Source organism: Anopheles arabiensis, chromosome 3 (genome assembly GCF_016920715.1).
Source record: "Anopheles arabiensis isolate DONGOLA chromosome 3, AaraD3, whole genome shotgun sequence".
Lineage (NCBI taxonomy): Eukaryota > Metazoa > Arthropoda > Insecta > Diptera > Culicidae > Anopheles > Anopheles arabiensis.
Window position 1 is genome coordinate 77827416 of NC_053518.1, and position 15952 is coordinate 77843367.

The window sequence follows — 15952 nt, forward strand, 5'->3', positions numbered from 1 at the left end:
AAACTCAGAGTAATTTTAACAATGGAATGTTAAAATTTAACCCAAATTATTAAACACAATGCAAAAGATACAATCAAACAAGATTTTAAACGAAAATACAACAAATACAACTTAGAAAAAAAGAATACAAAAATGGAAAAAGAATAAATTATTTTAAAAAAATTTAAAATATATTGGTGAGAGAAAACCATTTATTGGTTCTTTTTTAAGAATATGAAGCCTTCACAAACAGGAAGAACTTGTTTATGCTAACTTTCTCCAGGAATAGTACACCTGAATTCACAACAAGATAGCCTTGTTTGCCAATCTATGAATAAAAGCAATTCATAGCGCACGATTTCTTTAAGACACAAATAAACTTGAGATAAAAACAAAATAAACAAATCAACAGCAAAGTGTGTTTCGGGATCAAGGACATCATATAGAGAAAAAGAAAGAACAAACAAAACAAAAAACCGGGATGCAGCGACGCAGGATGTTAGCGAAAGAACACTTTAGGCAAACGACAGCAGCAAAACTGTTATAATATCTCCGGCAGGAAGTTGTCTCTTTCCTCTTTCCAGAAACTCTCCTTGGAGCAGCTGTAGCAACATTCGGCGGCCAACGAGCAGAAGAAACACAACACTGCATGCTCACACGGCTTCAAGGCACAACGCGGCTTACCACACACTCACGCGGCGCCACGGCCACTCAAAAAGGCAACCTGCAAACAGACGTACCTATCGTATCCCAAACAAAATGTTCCCATATCGTCATCAATTCAGTACCTTTAAACTGTGTCAGCGCATCCTCGTAGCCGCCCTGGCTGGTAACGTTCAGCGACGAGCCGGTCGCCGGTGACGTCGCCGTGAACGACTGCCGATGACGTTTGGCCGGCGTCGTATGGTAGTATTCACCGTTGTTGTTGTGATGATGCTGATGATGACTGCCACCGTTGTGCGGACTGGTGCCGCCACCACCTACGGTGCCGTTGCCTGGGCCGGGGCTACCACCACCGCCACCATTGTTGTAGTAGTGATGGTTTTTGCCCACTATTGTTGTGCCACCGCTGCTGCTAGTGGCCACAGCACCACCACCACTGCCACCGATGCTGTGCCGGTGCGTTGTGGTGGTCGTAATCGTTTGATGGTACTGTTGCTGCTGATGCTGCTGATGGTGATGATTGTTGTTGATGCTGGTCGAGCTGCTGCTGGTGTGGTGCTGCTGCACCTCACCATTGTTGTTGTCGTACAGTGCTTCCCGCGGATCGAACCCGAGCCGGTCCTTGTAGTATGATTGCGTTGACATTGTTTCCGCTGTTCTTCTACCGTTGTGAGCGGATTTTCGTAGTTAGCGAGGGAGCGACTCTTTTTGCTTCGTTTCGTTTTGCTCCTCGTTAATGTTGCGCTACTCGTTTTCGTACTCGTTTTACATCGATCGAAGCCGTTGTTTTGTTGGTTATAAGAGGATTTAAGTTGTTGTTTCCTTTTTTATGTTTTTTTTTGTTGTTTTGCTGCTTTAGTAGTTGGTTAAACGATGTAAAAACACAAGCGGGACGAATATATACTGGTAAGGGTGGGTATTATTTGAAGCTTCTTGCGCACTGATTATGTAAGGACGATTGTTGCGCAGTAGTGGGGTGTTGCTGTTGTTAATGGCACTTTAGTTGAATATTAATGATATAATAACAAAAAATACAAAATAAAGACACTTTTCACTCGCGAGATGCACAAACTTTGACACTCTCTCTCTCGCTTCTCTCTCGTCACAATTAAATCACTTCACTCGTCACCACCACTGAATCTTCCGATTTGGAATGGATTTATATTTCTTCGTCGAAATTATCCATCCTTATATCTTTTTCGATTGATTTTCGTATTCACGTACGCTATTTTTCCCCCCGAATCACCACTGCAGGCACACGCGTTTGTGCGCTAATTTTCTTCACGAGAAAATCGTTTTTTCACTCACAAACATGAAGCTGCGTTGGGCTGGCTTTGTCGATCGATTTATTATTTATGCTTTCGTTTCCTACTGGGGCTGCTAATAACAGAATCAAATAAGAAACACTTGTTGTATTAATGACACATTCTGGGCAAATTCTTTTCCACTCACTACATCATCTCACGCGACGTTTGCACGATCACCACTGCACAGTTTGTTGAACTTTTAGTTCCAGAACGTTCCACAAGACATTATTTCACAATTGAAGACAATTGAAGTTCTAATTTCACAAGAACACAGTCAATTCCAATTCCAAAGTTTGAACTCTATACACTGGTTACTCTTAAACGCCAACTTCAAACTTGCCAAACCCATTTCCTAACACATTCTACACCCTTTCTTGAAATGTGTATGTGTAAGTGTGCGCACGGCGCCGTTAGTGATAATTCCTTCAACTTCCCTTCCGAATGCCTACCGCGACACCAAAGCAGACCGGTTTTTCGGACCGTGCCAAGAAAACGGGGAAACGAAGAGAAATACCTCCGCCGACCCATCCAGGTCACCACTTTCGCTGCCGGGCCAAAGTCCCCATGCTGTATCCTCTCTGTCTCTGTCTCTCTCCCGACACATCTTCAAAAAGCAGAGAGGAAAAGCCTCTTCCCACCGAGAGCGAGTGCCGAGATTTGTTCGCAGTTCAATAGTGGAGGAGTGGTGGATTCTTCCTGCAGGAGATCTTGAGGAAGCGCCTAAAAAAAGCTCTCCAAGTCCACACATCCAGTCAACCTTCGCATAATGCAAACAGCAACAACGAACGCGCCCCGTTCCCAATGTCCCAGCGAGAACCGGTATGGGAAGAAATATGGAAAGAATTCCCTGCCATCGTCCAGGGTTTCGCGAAAATGGGACTTCTCCTTCGACTTCCCTTTGCACACGCATACACAGACGTGTAAAGTCATTTGAGAGACAATTCTGAAACACAAACACACACATACAGAGTAGTAGGGCCTCTCTTACATAGCAAGGTTCCGCGACCGGTGGGCTCTTAAAAACAGGTACACACACCTCGACGGGCCTTTGCCTGACAAAACATATCTGGTGGTGTTTGAAATATCAGAAAAACAAAAATCAACGTTTCCTGGAACCGACCCGGGAGGTACATTGGATCTGTCATTCTATGGGTTTTGTTGCCGCGAGCTGCCAACCAAGCAAGATCTTGTAATTTATGCGTCAGATATTTGCCGGCTAATGTATACAGTGTTATACAAAACGATTTTTATGCGGTCTCGGGTACCGGATGCTTTGCTTATTTCTACATGTCGAATTTATGGAAAAGATGCCTTAAAACCCTGAGTTCATAATCATATCAAGATTTGTAATGCATATGTATGTGTTTCCCTGTACTTTGTATTTCAAAATAAGGAAATAAAATTTCAACCTACAACATCCCTTTCAGACTACTCGAATGTGTTCAACTACCTGATGAAATCTGAAAGTTCTTACCCCCAGACAGCCTCAGGACTTCTTTCAAATTGAGCCGAATTTCTTTAATGGTTCACGAATGCTATATTCTCAGAGAAAAGATCTCATTAGCTCGCCATACACAAATCCCAAAAGCTATAGCCGACTTCCCGACCCATTAACAGGATTAAAACTGACGCCACCAATTTACTCCACAACATTGTGCCTTGATGTCGGTGTGGAGAGCTTTAGGCTATTTTTTCGTGCTATGAGCAAAACATTTTTAAACATTTATCGAGCTTATGCCGGCCCCATTTGCATAATCGGAACCATTCCTGGGAAGAGATCATGCTGCTGAAGATTCAGGAGAACCGGATTTTTAATCGAATCCCGACAGTTCCAGTCCCAGCTGGAGAAGCAGAAGAAGGACACACGCAGCAGTACAGCAAAAAACCGGTAAGAAAAACTCAATAAATACTGTCACACTCCCTCTTCCTTGACTGCACCACACCACCGTTGGCAAAGAAAATAATTTACCACGGGAATGCAACACCATGATAATCCTGAGTCTTCTTGCTGCCATTTTCCTATCCTTAGGACACTTCGAATTTCTGATGCCCAATAACCAACGATCGATCGATCGTGTCGAGCAGATACACATACAACAGGAAGGCTGAAATTCCGAACTGCTCGTAATTAAATGCCAATAAATGTGTGGCCCGCTCCGGGGCTGGCGATTTAATTTACATTTTTATCACATTTAAATTTCGATTTGCTGCCCGCATAATTTTGCCGATCGCGATCGCGCGGTTCGATGAAACACGATCCGAACCACGAGTATTACACACAACAGCAACAACTGCCGCCACACAGCAATCGATATAGAGCTCCTGTTCCAAAACACGCACAAAAAATGCGACCAAAACACACCTGTTGCACGGGGAATGTTAAGGTGACTGTGGAACAGACAGCCTTATCAAATTAATGTTGACCACCCGTTGAAACATCATAATCATCTTGGACCATAGATCTTAACCGGTCCCGCTTTTATTGGTGCTTAATCGAATGGAACGTGCTATTACCTCGTTTCGTTTCGCAATACGGCCTCTGAACAGGACTGTTATTTTGATAGTTTGGTACCGGTTCAATCGGATTTGCAGTAAAGTTGCTTTCCCTGCCCGAGTACCACCGGACCGGAACGCAATTATGACACCGAAGCTCGCCTTAACTCGTCTCACACCATTTTTGGGGTGAGAAAATGGAAGAACCTCAAAGCTTCATCCATAATTCATCCCTCTTCCTCCCTCTACAGCACAAGCATCTCTTTCCGGTTTCCCCCCTGCACTTCAAATGAAAGGGAATTGGAGAAACATTTTCACGAAAAACCCACCTAGTAAAACGTACGATCGCCAGGCAAGGTTGCAATAGGAAGTTGAAAGGTGAAAAAACAAGAAAACCCCGTTTAATTGCATAATAGCTAAAGCGAAGGAGAACAAAAAAACACCGATCACTATGGGTCACTTTTGGGGGTGTGGAGAGAGGGTGGATCGGAAAAGTTATCCAACAGCGAAAGTAATTGGCCTCCCTCTTGAGTTGCGAGTGTGGCTTGAGTTGCGAAGAAAACCGATAACCTCAATAATTTGACGGTTTTTATCCTCTCCTTTTCCCTCCTTTGCCCGCCGCCCGCAATGACACAGAACAAGCCTTTGCACAGAGTTTTTATTAGAGCTTTGAACGGTTGTAAATGATTTTTAAAGGCATAACACACCGCTGATTACTTGTGTAATCGGTACCAATAAACTGAAAGACATTAGCGAATTAATGGAGCAGGTTACGGTGTATAATTTCTTTGTTTTCCTCCACTTTTTTCGTGCTCTTCTACCTTTCAGAAGGAAGAATTTATTCTTAAGACCACCATTTGAAGTCATCTTTTTTGGATATGTAAATCAAAGCCAGACGACTCGGTCATGTCCAGAGTTCTAAGCAACAGAGGAAGACATTGGAATTTCTGTGTTTATGGCACACGGGGAGCAAATTAAGCAATACAACGGAACAATTTCTTTATGATTTTTTCTCATCATTTCCCACAGTCAGTTTCACCTCTCTACACACTCTCTTGTCTCCGGTAAAACGATGCCCTGACGGATTGGAAGAAAGAAACCAGAATTTAAAGCCCTCATTTATTTCGGAACCTTCCACGGTCGGATGTAAAAGGCGCGTCATCTCGCAGCGCGAAGCGGCCCAAAAACAACGGCTGAAAGCACTTGAGAAATAATGCCACTCTGTCTCATTTCTACTGCTGTGCAGTGTTACCTGCTTCCTACATTTATAGACCTCTCCTCTTCATTGCCCGTTTGCGTTGGTTCATATCAGAGAAGAAACGCGTCGCTATCGCGCACCGCGTGTGTACGTGTATCGTGCATCGGCAGTCAGAAGGTTTTGGAAGGAAACCCCGCAAACGACCACGGCTGGCCTGCCCAGGAGAAGTACCCCACGGACAACAACAATCAAAACCCGCTATCGCTCAGTTAGCGTTAGCGGGAGAGAAGGAACAAAAACGACGTCACCACGTACCAACTCCACGGGTATTTTGCTTCAGAGCCTAAACGTTTGTTGCTTTCTTTTCTTCCAGAGTATCCAGAAGTCTCTGGATTCTTCCAGGTCTTACAGGAGTTGAAATGTTTACAGCATTTTATCCATACCAAAATCAAAACAAAATACTTGTACAAAAAGTACTTGTACAGCAAGTTAGCTAAGGTGTCTGATGCACCTCTGTGTTCCAAACAAACTCTAAACTCTGTTCATTGATAAATCTATCTTTCTTTGGCTCTCGCACATTTCTGTCTGCTTCGTGTCACACACTAACCCTGTTCAGCGAACACACACATTCACACACACAAACATCTACGTAAAGAATGGCATCTTGGAATTGGTCTCACTGCGGGGAAAGCTTTCCGAAGCCTTTCCAACGATCTTGCGGATCAACGATCTTCACACAGAACACAGCGAAGTCGTCACTCACATTTCCATTCACAAAACCTTTTAAAACGCACACACACAAACATACGCACTTCACACACGCTGGAGAAAAACACAACAGCGGGCGCACGGACACATTCGGTAAGCACGGAAATTTAGACAAGAAAACCCATCAACCAAACTGGAAAGACGCGACGACGACGACGACGTCAACGTACGAACGACGAACATCAGTGCACACACAGTTGGAAGAGAGGAAAATGTAAAGAAACAAACACAAACACTGCCTACTTTTTTGCAAGAGGAAAAGATGTTGAGGACGGTTTTTTTCACTTCGTTCGCTTTTTTCGTAGCGGCGCGTTGTCGAACAACCGTACGCAACGAATTTCAGCTAAGTACTGAGAGTCGAGCAGTTCCGGACGTCGCAAAGTGAACGCGCGTTCCACAACATCGCGCTGCTTCGCTCTCTTCCGCGCGGTCGTACACACACACATACCCTCTCTGTAAACTGCTCTCTCTCTCTCTCTCTCGCGCTCTTGTAAGATATCGCGCCCCCGCGTAAGCATAAAAGCGCACACATATACACATGCAGTCAAAGAAGCATACTTCGAAGAAAGAGGATGATGTTTCTTTTCTTATCTCTCTCTCTCTCTCCCGCTCTATGGTTCACGTTCCCCACGCGTACTGCAGGCAGGTTCTTTTTCAATGTTTCTTATAATTTTCTCTCTCTGCCTTTCTCGCGCTCTCTCTCTCTATTCAAACATTAAAACGTCACCGATGCGCACCTGACACATAAAGCGTATCCGACACTGATGGTGTTAGTGAGCCGCCGACGCCTATGTGTGTGAGTGGAAGTTGCGCGGGCGACTTTATCCTGCTGATTCCGCAGTTTCTCTCGCGGCTTACGTTTTTCATTCTCCAAAATCTCGTTCTCCGGTGGAATGTCTTGCTCGAATATGAAGCTCTCGCTTTGCTGCTGGACGGGTTTTGCTTTCTAGCAGCTAGGGGAGAAGATCAAGCAGCTGAAAAGGTATCTCTGCTGGGGCCTACGGACTGTTACTTGGAGCGTAGTAACAATCTTCAAGTGAACCTAAAATTTTTACAGGTTTAAGCCTAGGATATCACCCGCAGTTTATTGAGCCTAGAGATGCTATTCCCAAAACCCCAATGTCTGTAGTATATATAGTTTAGACGTCAATCGTAAATGTCTAGACATCCAATAGAATGTAAAATGAACTTCATGCATCTTGAATTATATTGGATCTGTCCTAAAGACACTCTTACTTCTCTTAAGTAACAACATTCAACCACCAATTTACATCTGCTTCATCGCGAATTCCTATCTTCATCCTTATTTATCTACACAGTCCTATGAAGATGATAAGACTAAAGACTGGAAAAAGATTGGAATAAACAATACCAATTCCAAGCATAAAAGGCTTAGACGTCAACAGAACCCCTCCAATGATCTCATCCGTAATTTGACGCAAGAATTTTATCTTCAAACCAGACATAAATATTCCCCAACACCACAACAGGAATGTACGATCTTAGGGAGATGGAAACAGGAAAGAACCCCATACCACCGAGTTCTGCTAGTTCAGATTGCTTATTCCAATCTTTCCATTCCAATCCCAACATGCATGCAATACTTCCCCTATCTCAAGGAATTCAAACATAACACCTCTGATGCAAAGGAGATACGATTGCACCGACGCTGGTCCCCTAATGATTTGTCAGCGTTCAGAACCGCCGCTCGGCTTGGTTCAATTCGCATACCGACCGTGCCAATTTCAGCGTTGAACCGGTCCCCGCCGGATGAAGTCACCGCACACACGCATGCATCCGTATGACACACACGGCGATGAGATGCGTAGCGGAAGCCTCAACCCGCTTTGCATCACGAATCCGGTTCCGGAAGGGTTGAAAAGAGCGTACGAGAAAAACCTGATGCAGCAGCGGCGGCAGCACGGAATCACACCATCATAAAACGATGAGTCGACGGCTTTCGGATACTTTCCTGTTACGCGTCGTCACACTGGTCCGCACGGTTTGGGGCAGTAGTCAAGAGCGGATATGATACACCGCTCTTTTTTGTGGGCAGCATCGCGAGAAACCTTTACCTTGAAAGGGAATACTTGCAGAGTGGATTCACAAGCAAAGGATTCTTGCCCTACCAAATTAAGCAATAAAACAGCCAAATCTCTGCACACCTACGGAACACATTGTCTCTGCTGGCAACGATCGAGGAGTAAGTGATCGAGAACAGGTTTCCCAGTGAGGTTTAGTGGGACCAACTCCATCCATCGACGGGGTAAAGAGCGTAAAATAAACCGTCTGACGTCATGCGTGGCACATGCAAATTGCACGATGAGTGGGAGTGCCTCGGGGACACCGGGTTGGTTGAATTTTATAACGTCCAATCTTTTCCATTCATTGACCTAATTCAGGCTTAAAGCAGAATGTGTTTTGTGTCAAGGAATCGTGTGTAGATCACATTAAAAAAAAGTGTAAATAAGTTGCAAATTGAGGTAAATTTTGAGGATATCTCACACTTCATAGCTTTTAACTCCTAGCTAAGATTTTATTGTCTTTCAACAGTACTCATGCTAAAGCAAGACAATGGCGTCGCTCTACACGTTCGGGCTGAAGCACAAAAGACCGTGAGTTCAAATCTCACCTAATTTTCAGCATTTTATAATATCATAAGATTTATGATTCCTCCTTCATGAGATTTAGCCGGAATGATTAATAATTTCGAACACCAAATTCAGCGGCTACTGTCCACAAAACGGGGAAAACAGAGGTATCATTTTCAATGCTTATTTCAAATCAATCGATGTTTAAACTAAAGCATCTTGACCGTTTCACGGCCCATTTTTTAGCGCTGTAACGAAGAATCGCATTAAATCCGGCATCCACCAACGGCCACTGCTGCTTGGCCACACATACACAACAAAATCGTTTTCTCTTTTCTCTGCCCTGCAATATCATGCCGTACACCGTGCGCCGTTTGCTTTGAAAAACAAAAACTGGACCGGATAATACGGCAGTGAACGACGCAATACACCTTTCTCCCCCAAACTCTCGGACTCTCGCCAAAAGATTAGATCTATCGCCAAATTGCGTAATCGGCAGTAGCTCGACTGAATCCACCATTATCCATCACCACCCTCCCTACACCGGTCGCATTTAAATGGGAGATATTTGTTTTAACACTCGATGGACCTTCTACGGGGATGGAAAGCAATCGAAATAGATTAAACACCTCTCTCGGTGCATGCGAGAGGCCGCCCCATACCTGCCCGCCGCAAAGATTCCGAAACCGAGATGAAAATAAATGTTTACGAGGAGTACGAGAGCCTCGTGCCGAAGAATTGTTTTAGCTAGCCTGTGGTGGGTGTGAGTCGTGCGCCACACCTCCACATCGAGTGCACATATACGGCCGCCGCCGGAACCGCGAAACTGTCCGGTAACGGAAAGCCGTCTTGATCAAGAGGAAGGCAACAACACACACATCTTGCAGCGGAATGTCTTCACGGTGGCTAAACAATGAAAATCGAGCTCTACTTTCACCGGGGCGGCACGCGGTGCAATTGAAAGTGCTAAACACCTACGCGCGCGTACTGAGGAGATATCTTCAACCAAAACACGAGAGCCTTCTCAAGCCCAAGGGGTGGTGTGCAACAACTCCACGGCATACTCCTAGCACCGTGTCCGCAGAGATAAGAGGATGCACACTCGCATTGCTCTCTGCGAGGGCTTAGCGCTATTGTTGTGATGGATCTTGAGACCGAGGAGGCCTTTCAGGACCGAGGAGCTCTCATTCCAACGCTGAATTTCCCCACTCTGGCAGCAATCGAGTACCTTCCGAAAGGTACATCTCATCATCCCCCTTGCACACAATCAACGTCCCCAACCGGCTGTCAATCGGATGATGGATCACGCGCGCCCCGGGATTGCATTTGTTTGTGCATTGTCTTGAGGTTCACGCTAACAAGAAGCTTGCTGCCGCGTCGTTGTTGTCTGGAATGGTGATGGTCTGACGTCTACGGGGGAGCAACAGTCTGTCACCGCTTACAGCCACCAGACACGGTTCCCTTCCCCCTGATTGGGATACGTTGTATGCACTAGAAATACAGCGCACCTACGAGAGACACAATCACTGTTCCAATGTTTCATTTTTGGAGCCCGAATAAATCTTCCCAGCTGTAACACTGTCCCTTGCCCGAGTGAGGTCCTTCTGGTGGTGGCTACTGTACATGGTGAAAACAAAGAGAAAAGAAACCGCCCAACACTGCCGCCGGCTCGATCCAGGTCGAGGCTAATTCCGCTCTTGTTCCCAACCAAATGCTACTTTCCTGGCTTGCAAGAGATGCGCGCGTAGGAGGAGAGGACCCTGGAGATCTCGTGTCACCTCCCCGTTGGCGGCAAGTTCTTTGCGCCAGGCGCCTTTCCTCGCAGCCAATTGAAAGCGAGTATCGCTTCTTTTTCTTTCTGCGTTGGATTTCCCGTTTCTTCCCGCCTTCGAATTCGAGAGATCGATCGCTCGCTTCTAGTCGGCCATTAAATTGTAAGTGATGCTGGATGTAAATGGGGCGGCAAAGAGGTTTTTTTGCGTAGGAGACCGTCGCAAAGTCGTACTCCCTCTGCGCGCTGTTTCGGCCGTACGTCGTCACCCTGCGCGCCGGTTTTTGGACTGCGTGTGATGAAGAAACAAAGCACCACCAAACACCAGCGACCACGCACAGAGTCGGACAGCAATCGAAAGTTGCAATCCAACACAACAACCAGTTGTGTCATTTCACAACTTCGACAAGTCCAAAATCGGGGTACACAATCGTAAATAATTCAGCACACGAACATTGCTGCCAAGGAGAAGGAAAATCTGTGCCTACTTCTAGCAAAGATAAATATTACACTCTCAATACTCAATCCTCCGCTCTGTTTCATATTAAACTGTCCAATACCAATCAGCACGGCACCCCCGATTCTGCTGTGTGTTCCTCTGTCAAAGCTCTGCGACGATGAGTTCATCCATTTTTGGCATTCAAAAATTTAACGACCGCTATTAACGGCTTCTACCACAGTCCCCCCCCAAAAGGTCCAGTTTGGTAAGTTTGTGCGCCGACGATGGAAGAATTTTGAATAATAACGTATTAATGTGTTTCGCGAAACGATTCACAGCAGTACATCATTTCGAGCTACCAAAACTTAACCGTGAAAACCTGAATCCCGCAATCAAGCATTAATCCGAAGACACGGTAGTAGTTCCACAGAGCTCTATCAACAAAAGGTTAATATATGCAAAACAAATTGCGACCCACCACCGGCGGAACAGCTGGTGCACCACTAAAGCTACAGAGACTTCCGATCGAACCACTTTATCCGCATCATTGAAATGGGTAGATATATGGGAAAAAACTTGTTCCAGAAAACATGCTTACGGGTAGATTCGAACAAGCGAAAAACAAACCCATTCAAAGCTGTCTCATAAATGCTCGGATATGGTTGATTGTTGCATTCCATATCTGTGTGTCCCATCCTCCGCAGAACCACTCCTTTTGCGTGCTGATCGAAATTTATTCAAATCAGTTCAATGGTTACGGTTTATTGTGGAGTTAGGGTTCTCCACATACGAATTATCTTTTTAATGCACACATGAGCAGAGTGTTTACACGAACAAACAACATATGGTTCTATTTTTCAAGAATGATTAAAAGGAGAGAGAAAAAAAACATTAAATTACAGCAAAAGGATAGAAGCGACGAACCGGCAAAATAAGGGGTTCGTCGCTTAAATCTTTTGATTGAGTTATTTTGCAAATTTTATCTTCAATCTTGACGCAAGCGAGCGCTTATCCTAGTGGGGAATTACTATTAAAGGTCGATTGCACCACATGGCGTGACAAAAGCATGAAGCGGAGGTGTGTTTTACTTTTATCCATTTATTGCCATGATCGTAGGTCGAGCGGTATATGATTGGTGGTGCACCGCAGCTACAAGCAAAACACACATTTCCTTGACAAACAACGGCAGCAGCAAAACAAAAAAGGAATCTAATTTAAATCCCACCATTAGGAGCACCTTGCCGATATTCTACGTGCGTGTGCTCTCAGTGGGTGCGAAAAGCACATTTTTCGCCTTCATCGTCATCATCTCACATCGTAGAGCAGCAGCAGTACAGGGAGAGGAGACAAAAAAGACCCGACGACTACGAGGTTCTGGTGCGCTCGAATGTAGGTGACATAATTTTACACCTACACACTCGAGACACTCGCAGCCTTCAACGTCTCGCTCAAAGGACATACTCGCTGCTGCCCTCGCGCGATACTTCTCCAACCCAAGAAAGCTCCCACGATAATACCCGATTCCGGTTAACCAACAACACTTCCGGCGCGAGTGTGGGTGTCGCGCCAATGTCTCTCGCCCAAACCTGCAGCGCGCGAGACAGCACAGCACCCGGTGTGGAGTTTTGTCATCGAGCGCGCCACAGCCATACACGATATACCGTCAAAATTTGGACGCCCGCAAGCCCGGGGCGGAACATAAAAATGATGCAAATTAGGAAAGTGATGGATCACGACGACGCGAAGACGACCGTTTCCAGTCACGGTCACGCCACGAAAACCTTGACCGACGTGTCGCGCACTAAAACGTCGTTTGACTTAGGCGGAACCCGCTCAAAAACAACGCACGAAAGGTGGAAGTAGAAAGGTAATCCACGCTAAGGAAAACAGACACACTCTCAATAAAAAGTTTGAAAGCTTGTGCAAAAAAACAAAACCATGCCATTAAAACCTTTCCCAAGCGGAGAGAAAGTAAGGTTAAGGTGGTGGTCCCTGCTTGACCTTCTGTGTGTTTTGGGGGCAGTGAGTGAGTGCGCGTTCGCCTGCGGGACCCAACTGAGACGATTCTCATTAGGCTGTATCTGCTTGCTCGTTTACAGCGAGTGGGATACATCTGAGAGTGTTTGCAATTTTACGTTGGCGATGGCGCATACACCTTTTTTTCAGCCTTCTTCTCTCGATCACCTTCGATTAATTAGACACCTCTCGGATGTGAAACCGATTTCAAGCACCCTACGGAGGCAACACACAGCACACTTTGCACGCGTTACCGACCACCGCCCTGCTTCTTCCGTTCCGCCTTTGGTGACTAATTGTACAAATAGGCACACATTAACCAACGTGACTCAAGGCGAACGACAACGGCGGAAGCAACATCTAAGTACGTCACACCAAAACCACCATACACATCTCTCTCTCGCATTAAGCACGATTTTACGACCCTAGGAAGAAATAAAGATTAAAAGAACGCCGTAGATGTCATCCGGAGCTAAAGCACAATTCGCACCCCCGAAAACCGAAGTGACCTTTTGCTCGCCCAGCCAACCACACACATAGAGGTAGCGGCATTGACATTAGCAGATTTTGTTTTGCAACATTAATTGGTAACAGTGGCACACTCACTCACTTGGGACACCCCAAAAGTGCTCAAAGCCCACGCCAACAACAAAAAAAAAGAGAGCTACGATACGGGTTAAAAATCCTGTGATTGATTAGAGACGATTAAAATTAAGCACGTGGCTTCGTTTCCGTGTCCCGAGGCGCTGCAGTTCGCTGCAATTCTTTGCCACCGGACGGGCTGCTGATTCAACAACTAATTGATTACCCTTTTCCTTTCGGTAGGTAACACAAAAAATCCCAACACACATTTAACTTCGGAGCGCTTGTTCGTTTAGCTTCACATAAATCAAATCCTGGAGCAGTTCTCGGTTTGGTTCGAGGTGTTCCAAAAATGGTCTCTTGTCATTCGTCCCCCGGTTCCGGACACCAATAAATCTGACTTGGAAAGGACATAGGCAACCTGTTCTCTTGTGGCGCAGAAACGCCCGTTAAAATGTTAAGAGCTCTTTATGTTTGCGACGGCGAGATTCGATTACAACGTCAATCGTACAATCGCACACGTCAAACAGTAAACGCGCGCGTGTGGATTTCACAGACAACGTCAGAAATGAAACAAGGAAACAGACAGTGCACAGGAAGAATTGTATTCTTGGGAGTAGTATACTCTTACAAACACCACCAACTCCTACAAAAAAGTAGGAACACTCAATCCACCCTCGATGTTCGGTACAAACTCATTCGAAACCGTTACTTCTCCCCATAAGCACTTGACACTCGTTGCTCCTCAAGAATAATAGTCGACCAGCAAACGCAAAACTTATTGTTTGCTCATCTTTCTTGTGGACATAAAACCCAAACCGATCGCTTTGCGCTGGACACGAAAAAAAGAGTACTGGTCGCCCTGCTTTTTTTTCCTTCTTTTCCTTGTTCGCCCCCATACGCTTTGATGCTAAAATTAGCCACCATAGTCATTCTTCGTGCTCAGTGTAACACCACACCAAACCTGCGCGCACCTGGCACAGGTGTGTGTCGCCGCAGTCAAACATGCCCTTCCCCGAGCGGAGGAAGAATTGTGCGTGAGTGGCGTTTTATGAATTGTGCTTTAATTTCGTCGGACAGGGAGACGAAGGCCTGCTTTGCCTTTTGGGGTCCATTTTTTTTTGTCCTGCCAACCGATCCACTTCCGATACGGGTTGTGTGCGATGGGAAAGGTACACACATGCACGCCCTGAATGAATGGGACATTTGGCATGGCCCACCACACCGCAACGGGGTACCAACTTTGGACAGGCGAAAATATATCAGGAAGATTTGAAACATTTGCGTAGGTTTCGACCAGCGCTATTCTTTGCAGAGCGCTTTGTATAAAAACGGCAAAACAGATGTGTGCTGCTGCACACCACGGGGAAACATTCAAGTCATCCAAACAAATAAGAGCACTCCCACCATTCATGGACCTCCTGGTAAACTGTTGTGCCTCAGGATATCTCAATTTAGCGCCTCCTGATCCAATTTAAAAAGGAGAAAAGCTTAAAAGCTTTTTAAACACACAACACCTACAAAAACACCCGTGAATGTCTTGCTGAGATCTTGCCGCAGTAGTGTAGGGACTGATTTTTGGCAAATAAAACTGCTAACTACATTTAAAGCATGAAATTCTATATCTTTACATTCCACTTTACGCTCACAGCGAAATGGCCGAGGTAGAGTTATTACCCCACATTTTGGTGATTAAAGGCCACATTCTCCCCTTGTCCAACGTACGACTCACTTCCCCGTGACTTCAATTCAGTTTTATAGATTTATTCCCGCTGTTACCTTCACAGTCCAATTTCACACACCGGCTACGGCTCCAAACTTTCACACTTTCGTCGTTCGCGAACGCCAAAACACAAAATTCGCCCATCCCGACCGCTGCAAATGCAATGTGAAACGATGCGCGCCGGCAGCGCACATTCACCTGCTCTCTCACGTAATCTTGGTGCGCGAAGGAAAAACATATGACGGTGATGATGATCATCTTTGTTTGCATTGCATTTTTCACTCGACTAACTTGCGCATTTGTACTCCACACGCCGATGTTTTGGCACTTTGCGACTGTATCAGCAGTCGAGTGGAAACAAAAAATGCACATCCTAAAACACTTACACTTGACAGTCAGCTTTGCCGGACGTCTGTGATGGT

General features: G+C 45.5%; 1 protein-coding gene across 44 annotated transcripts in view; it reads right to left on the minus strand.

Moving 5' to 3' along the window:
• LOC120902649 (dystonin) overlaps positions 1-15952 on the minus strand; it is a 203053-nt gene that overhangs the window by 111025 nt on the left and 76076 nt on the right. For 28 of the 44 annotated variants that reach the window (XM_040311593.1, XM_040311594.1, XM_040311590.1 and 25 more), the window contains exons 1-2: positions 6652-6770; positions 768-2022 (exon numbers count right to left, since the gene is read on the minus strand). The exons of 14 other annotated variants lie outside the window; for them this stretch is intronic. In XM_040311593.1, coding sequence (XP_040167527.1) covers positions 768-1287 — 520 coding nt within the window. In that variant the 5' untranslated portion in view covers positions 1288-2022; positions 6652-6770. Of the gene's footprint in view, positions 1-767; positions 2023-6651; positions 6772-15952 lie in introns of those variants that run through there. 2 more of the 44 variants (XM_040311545.1, XM_040311578.1) reach the window with 2 other exon arrangements.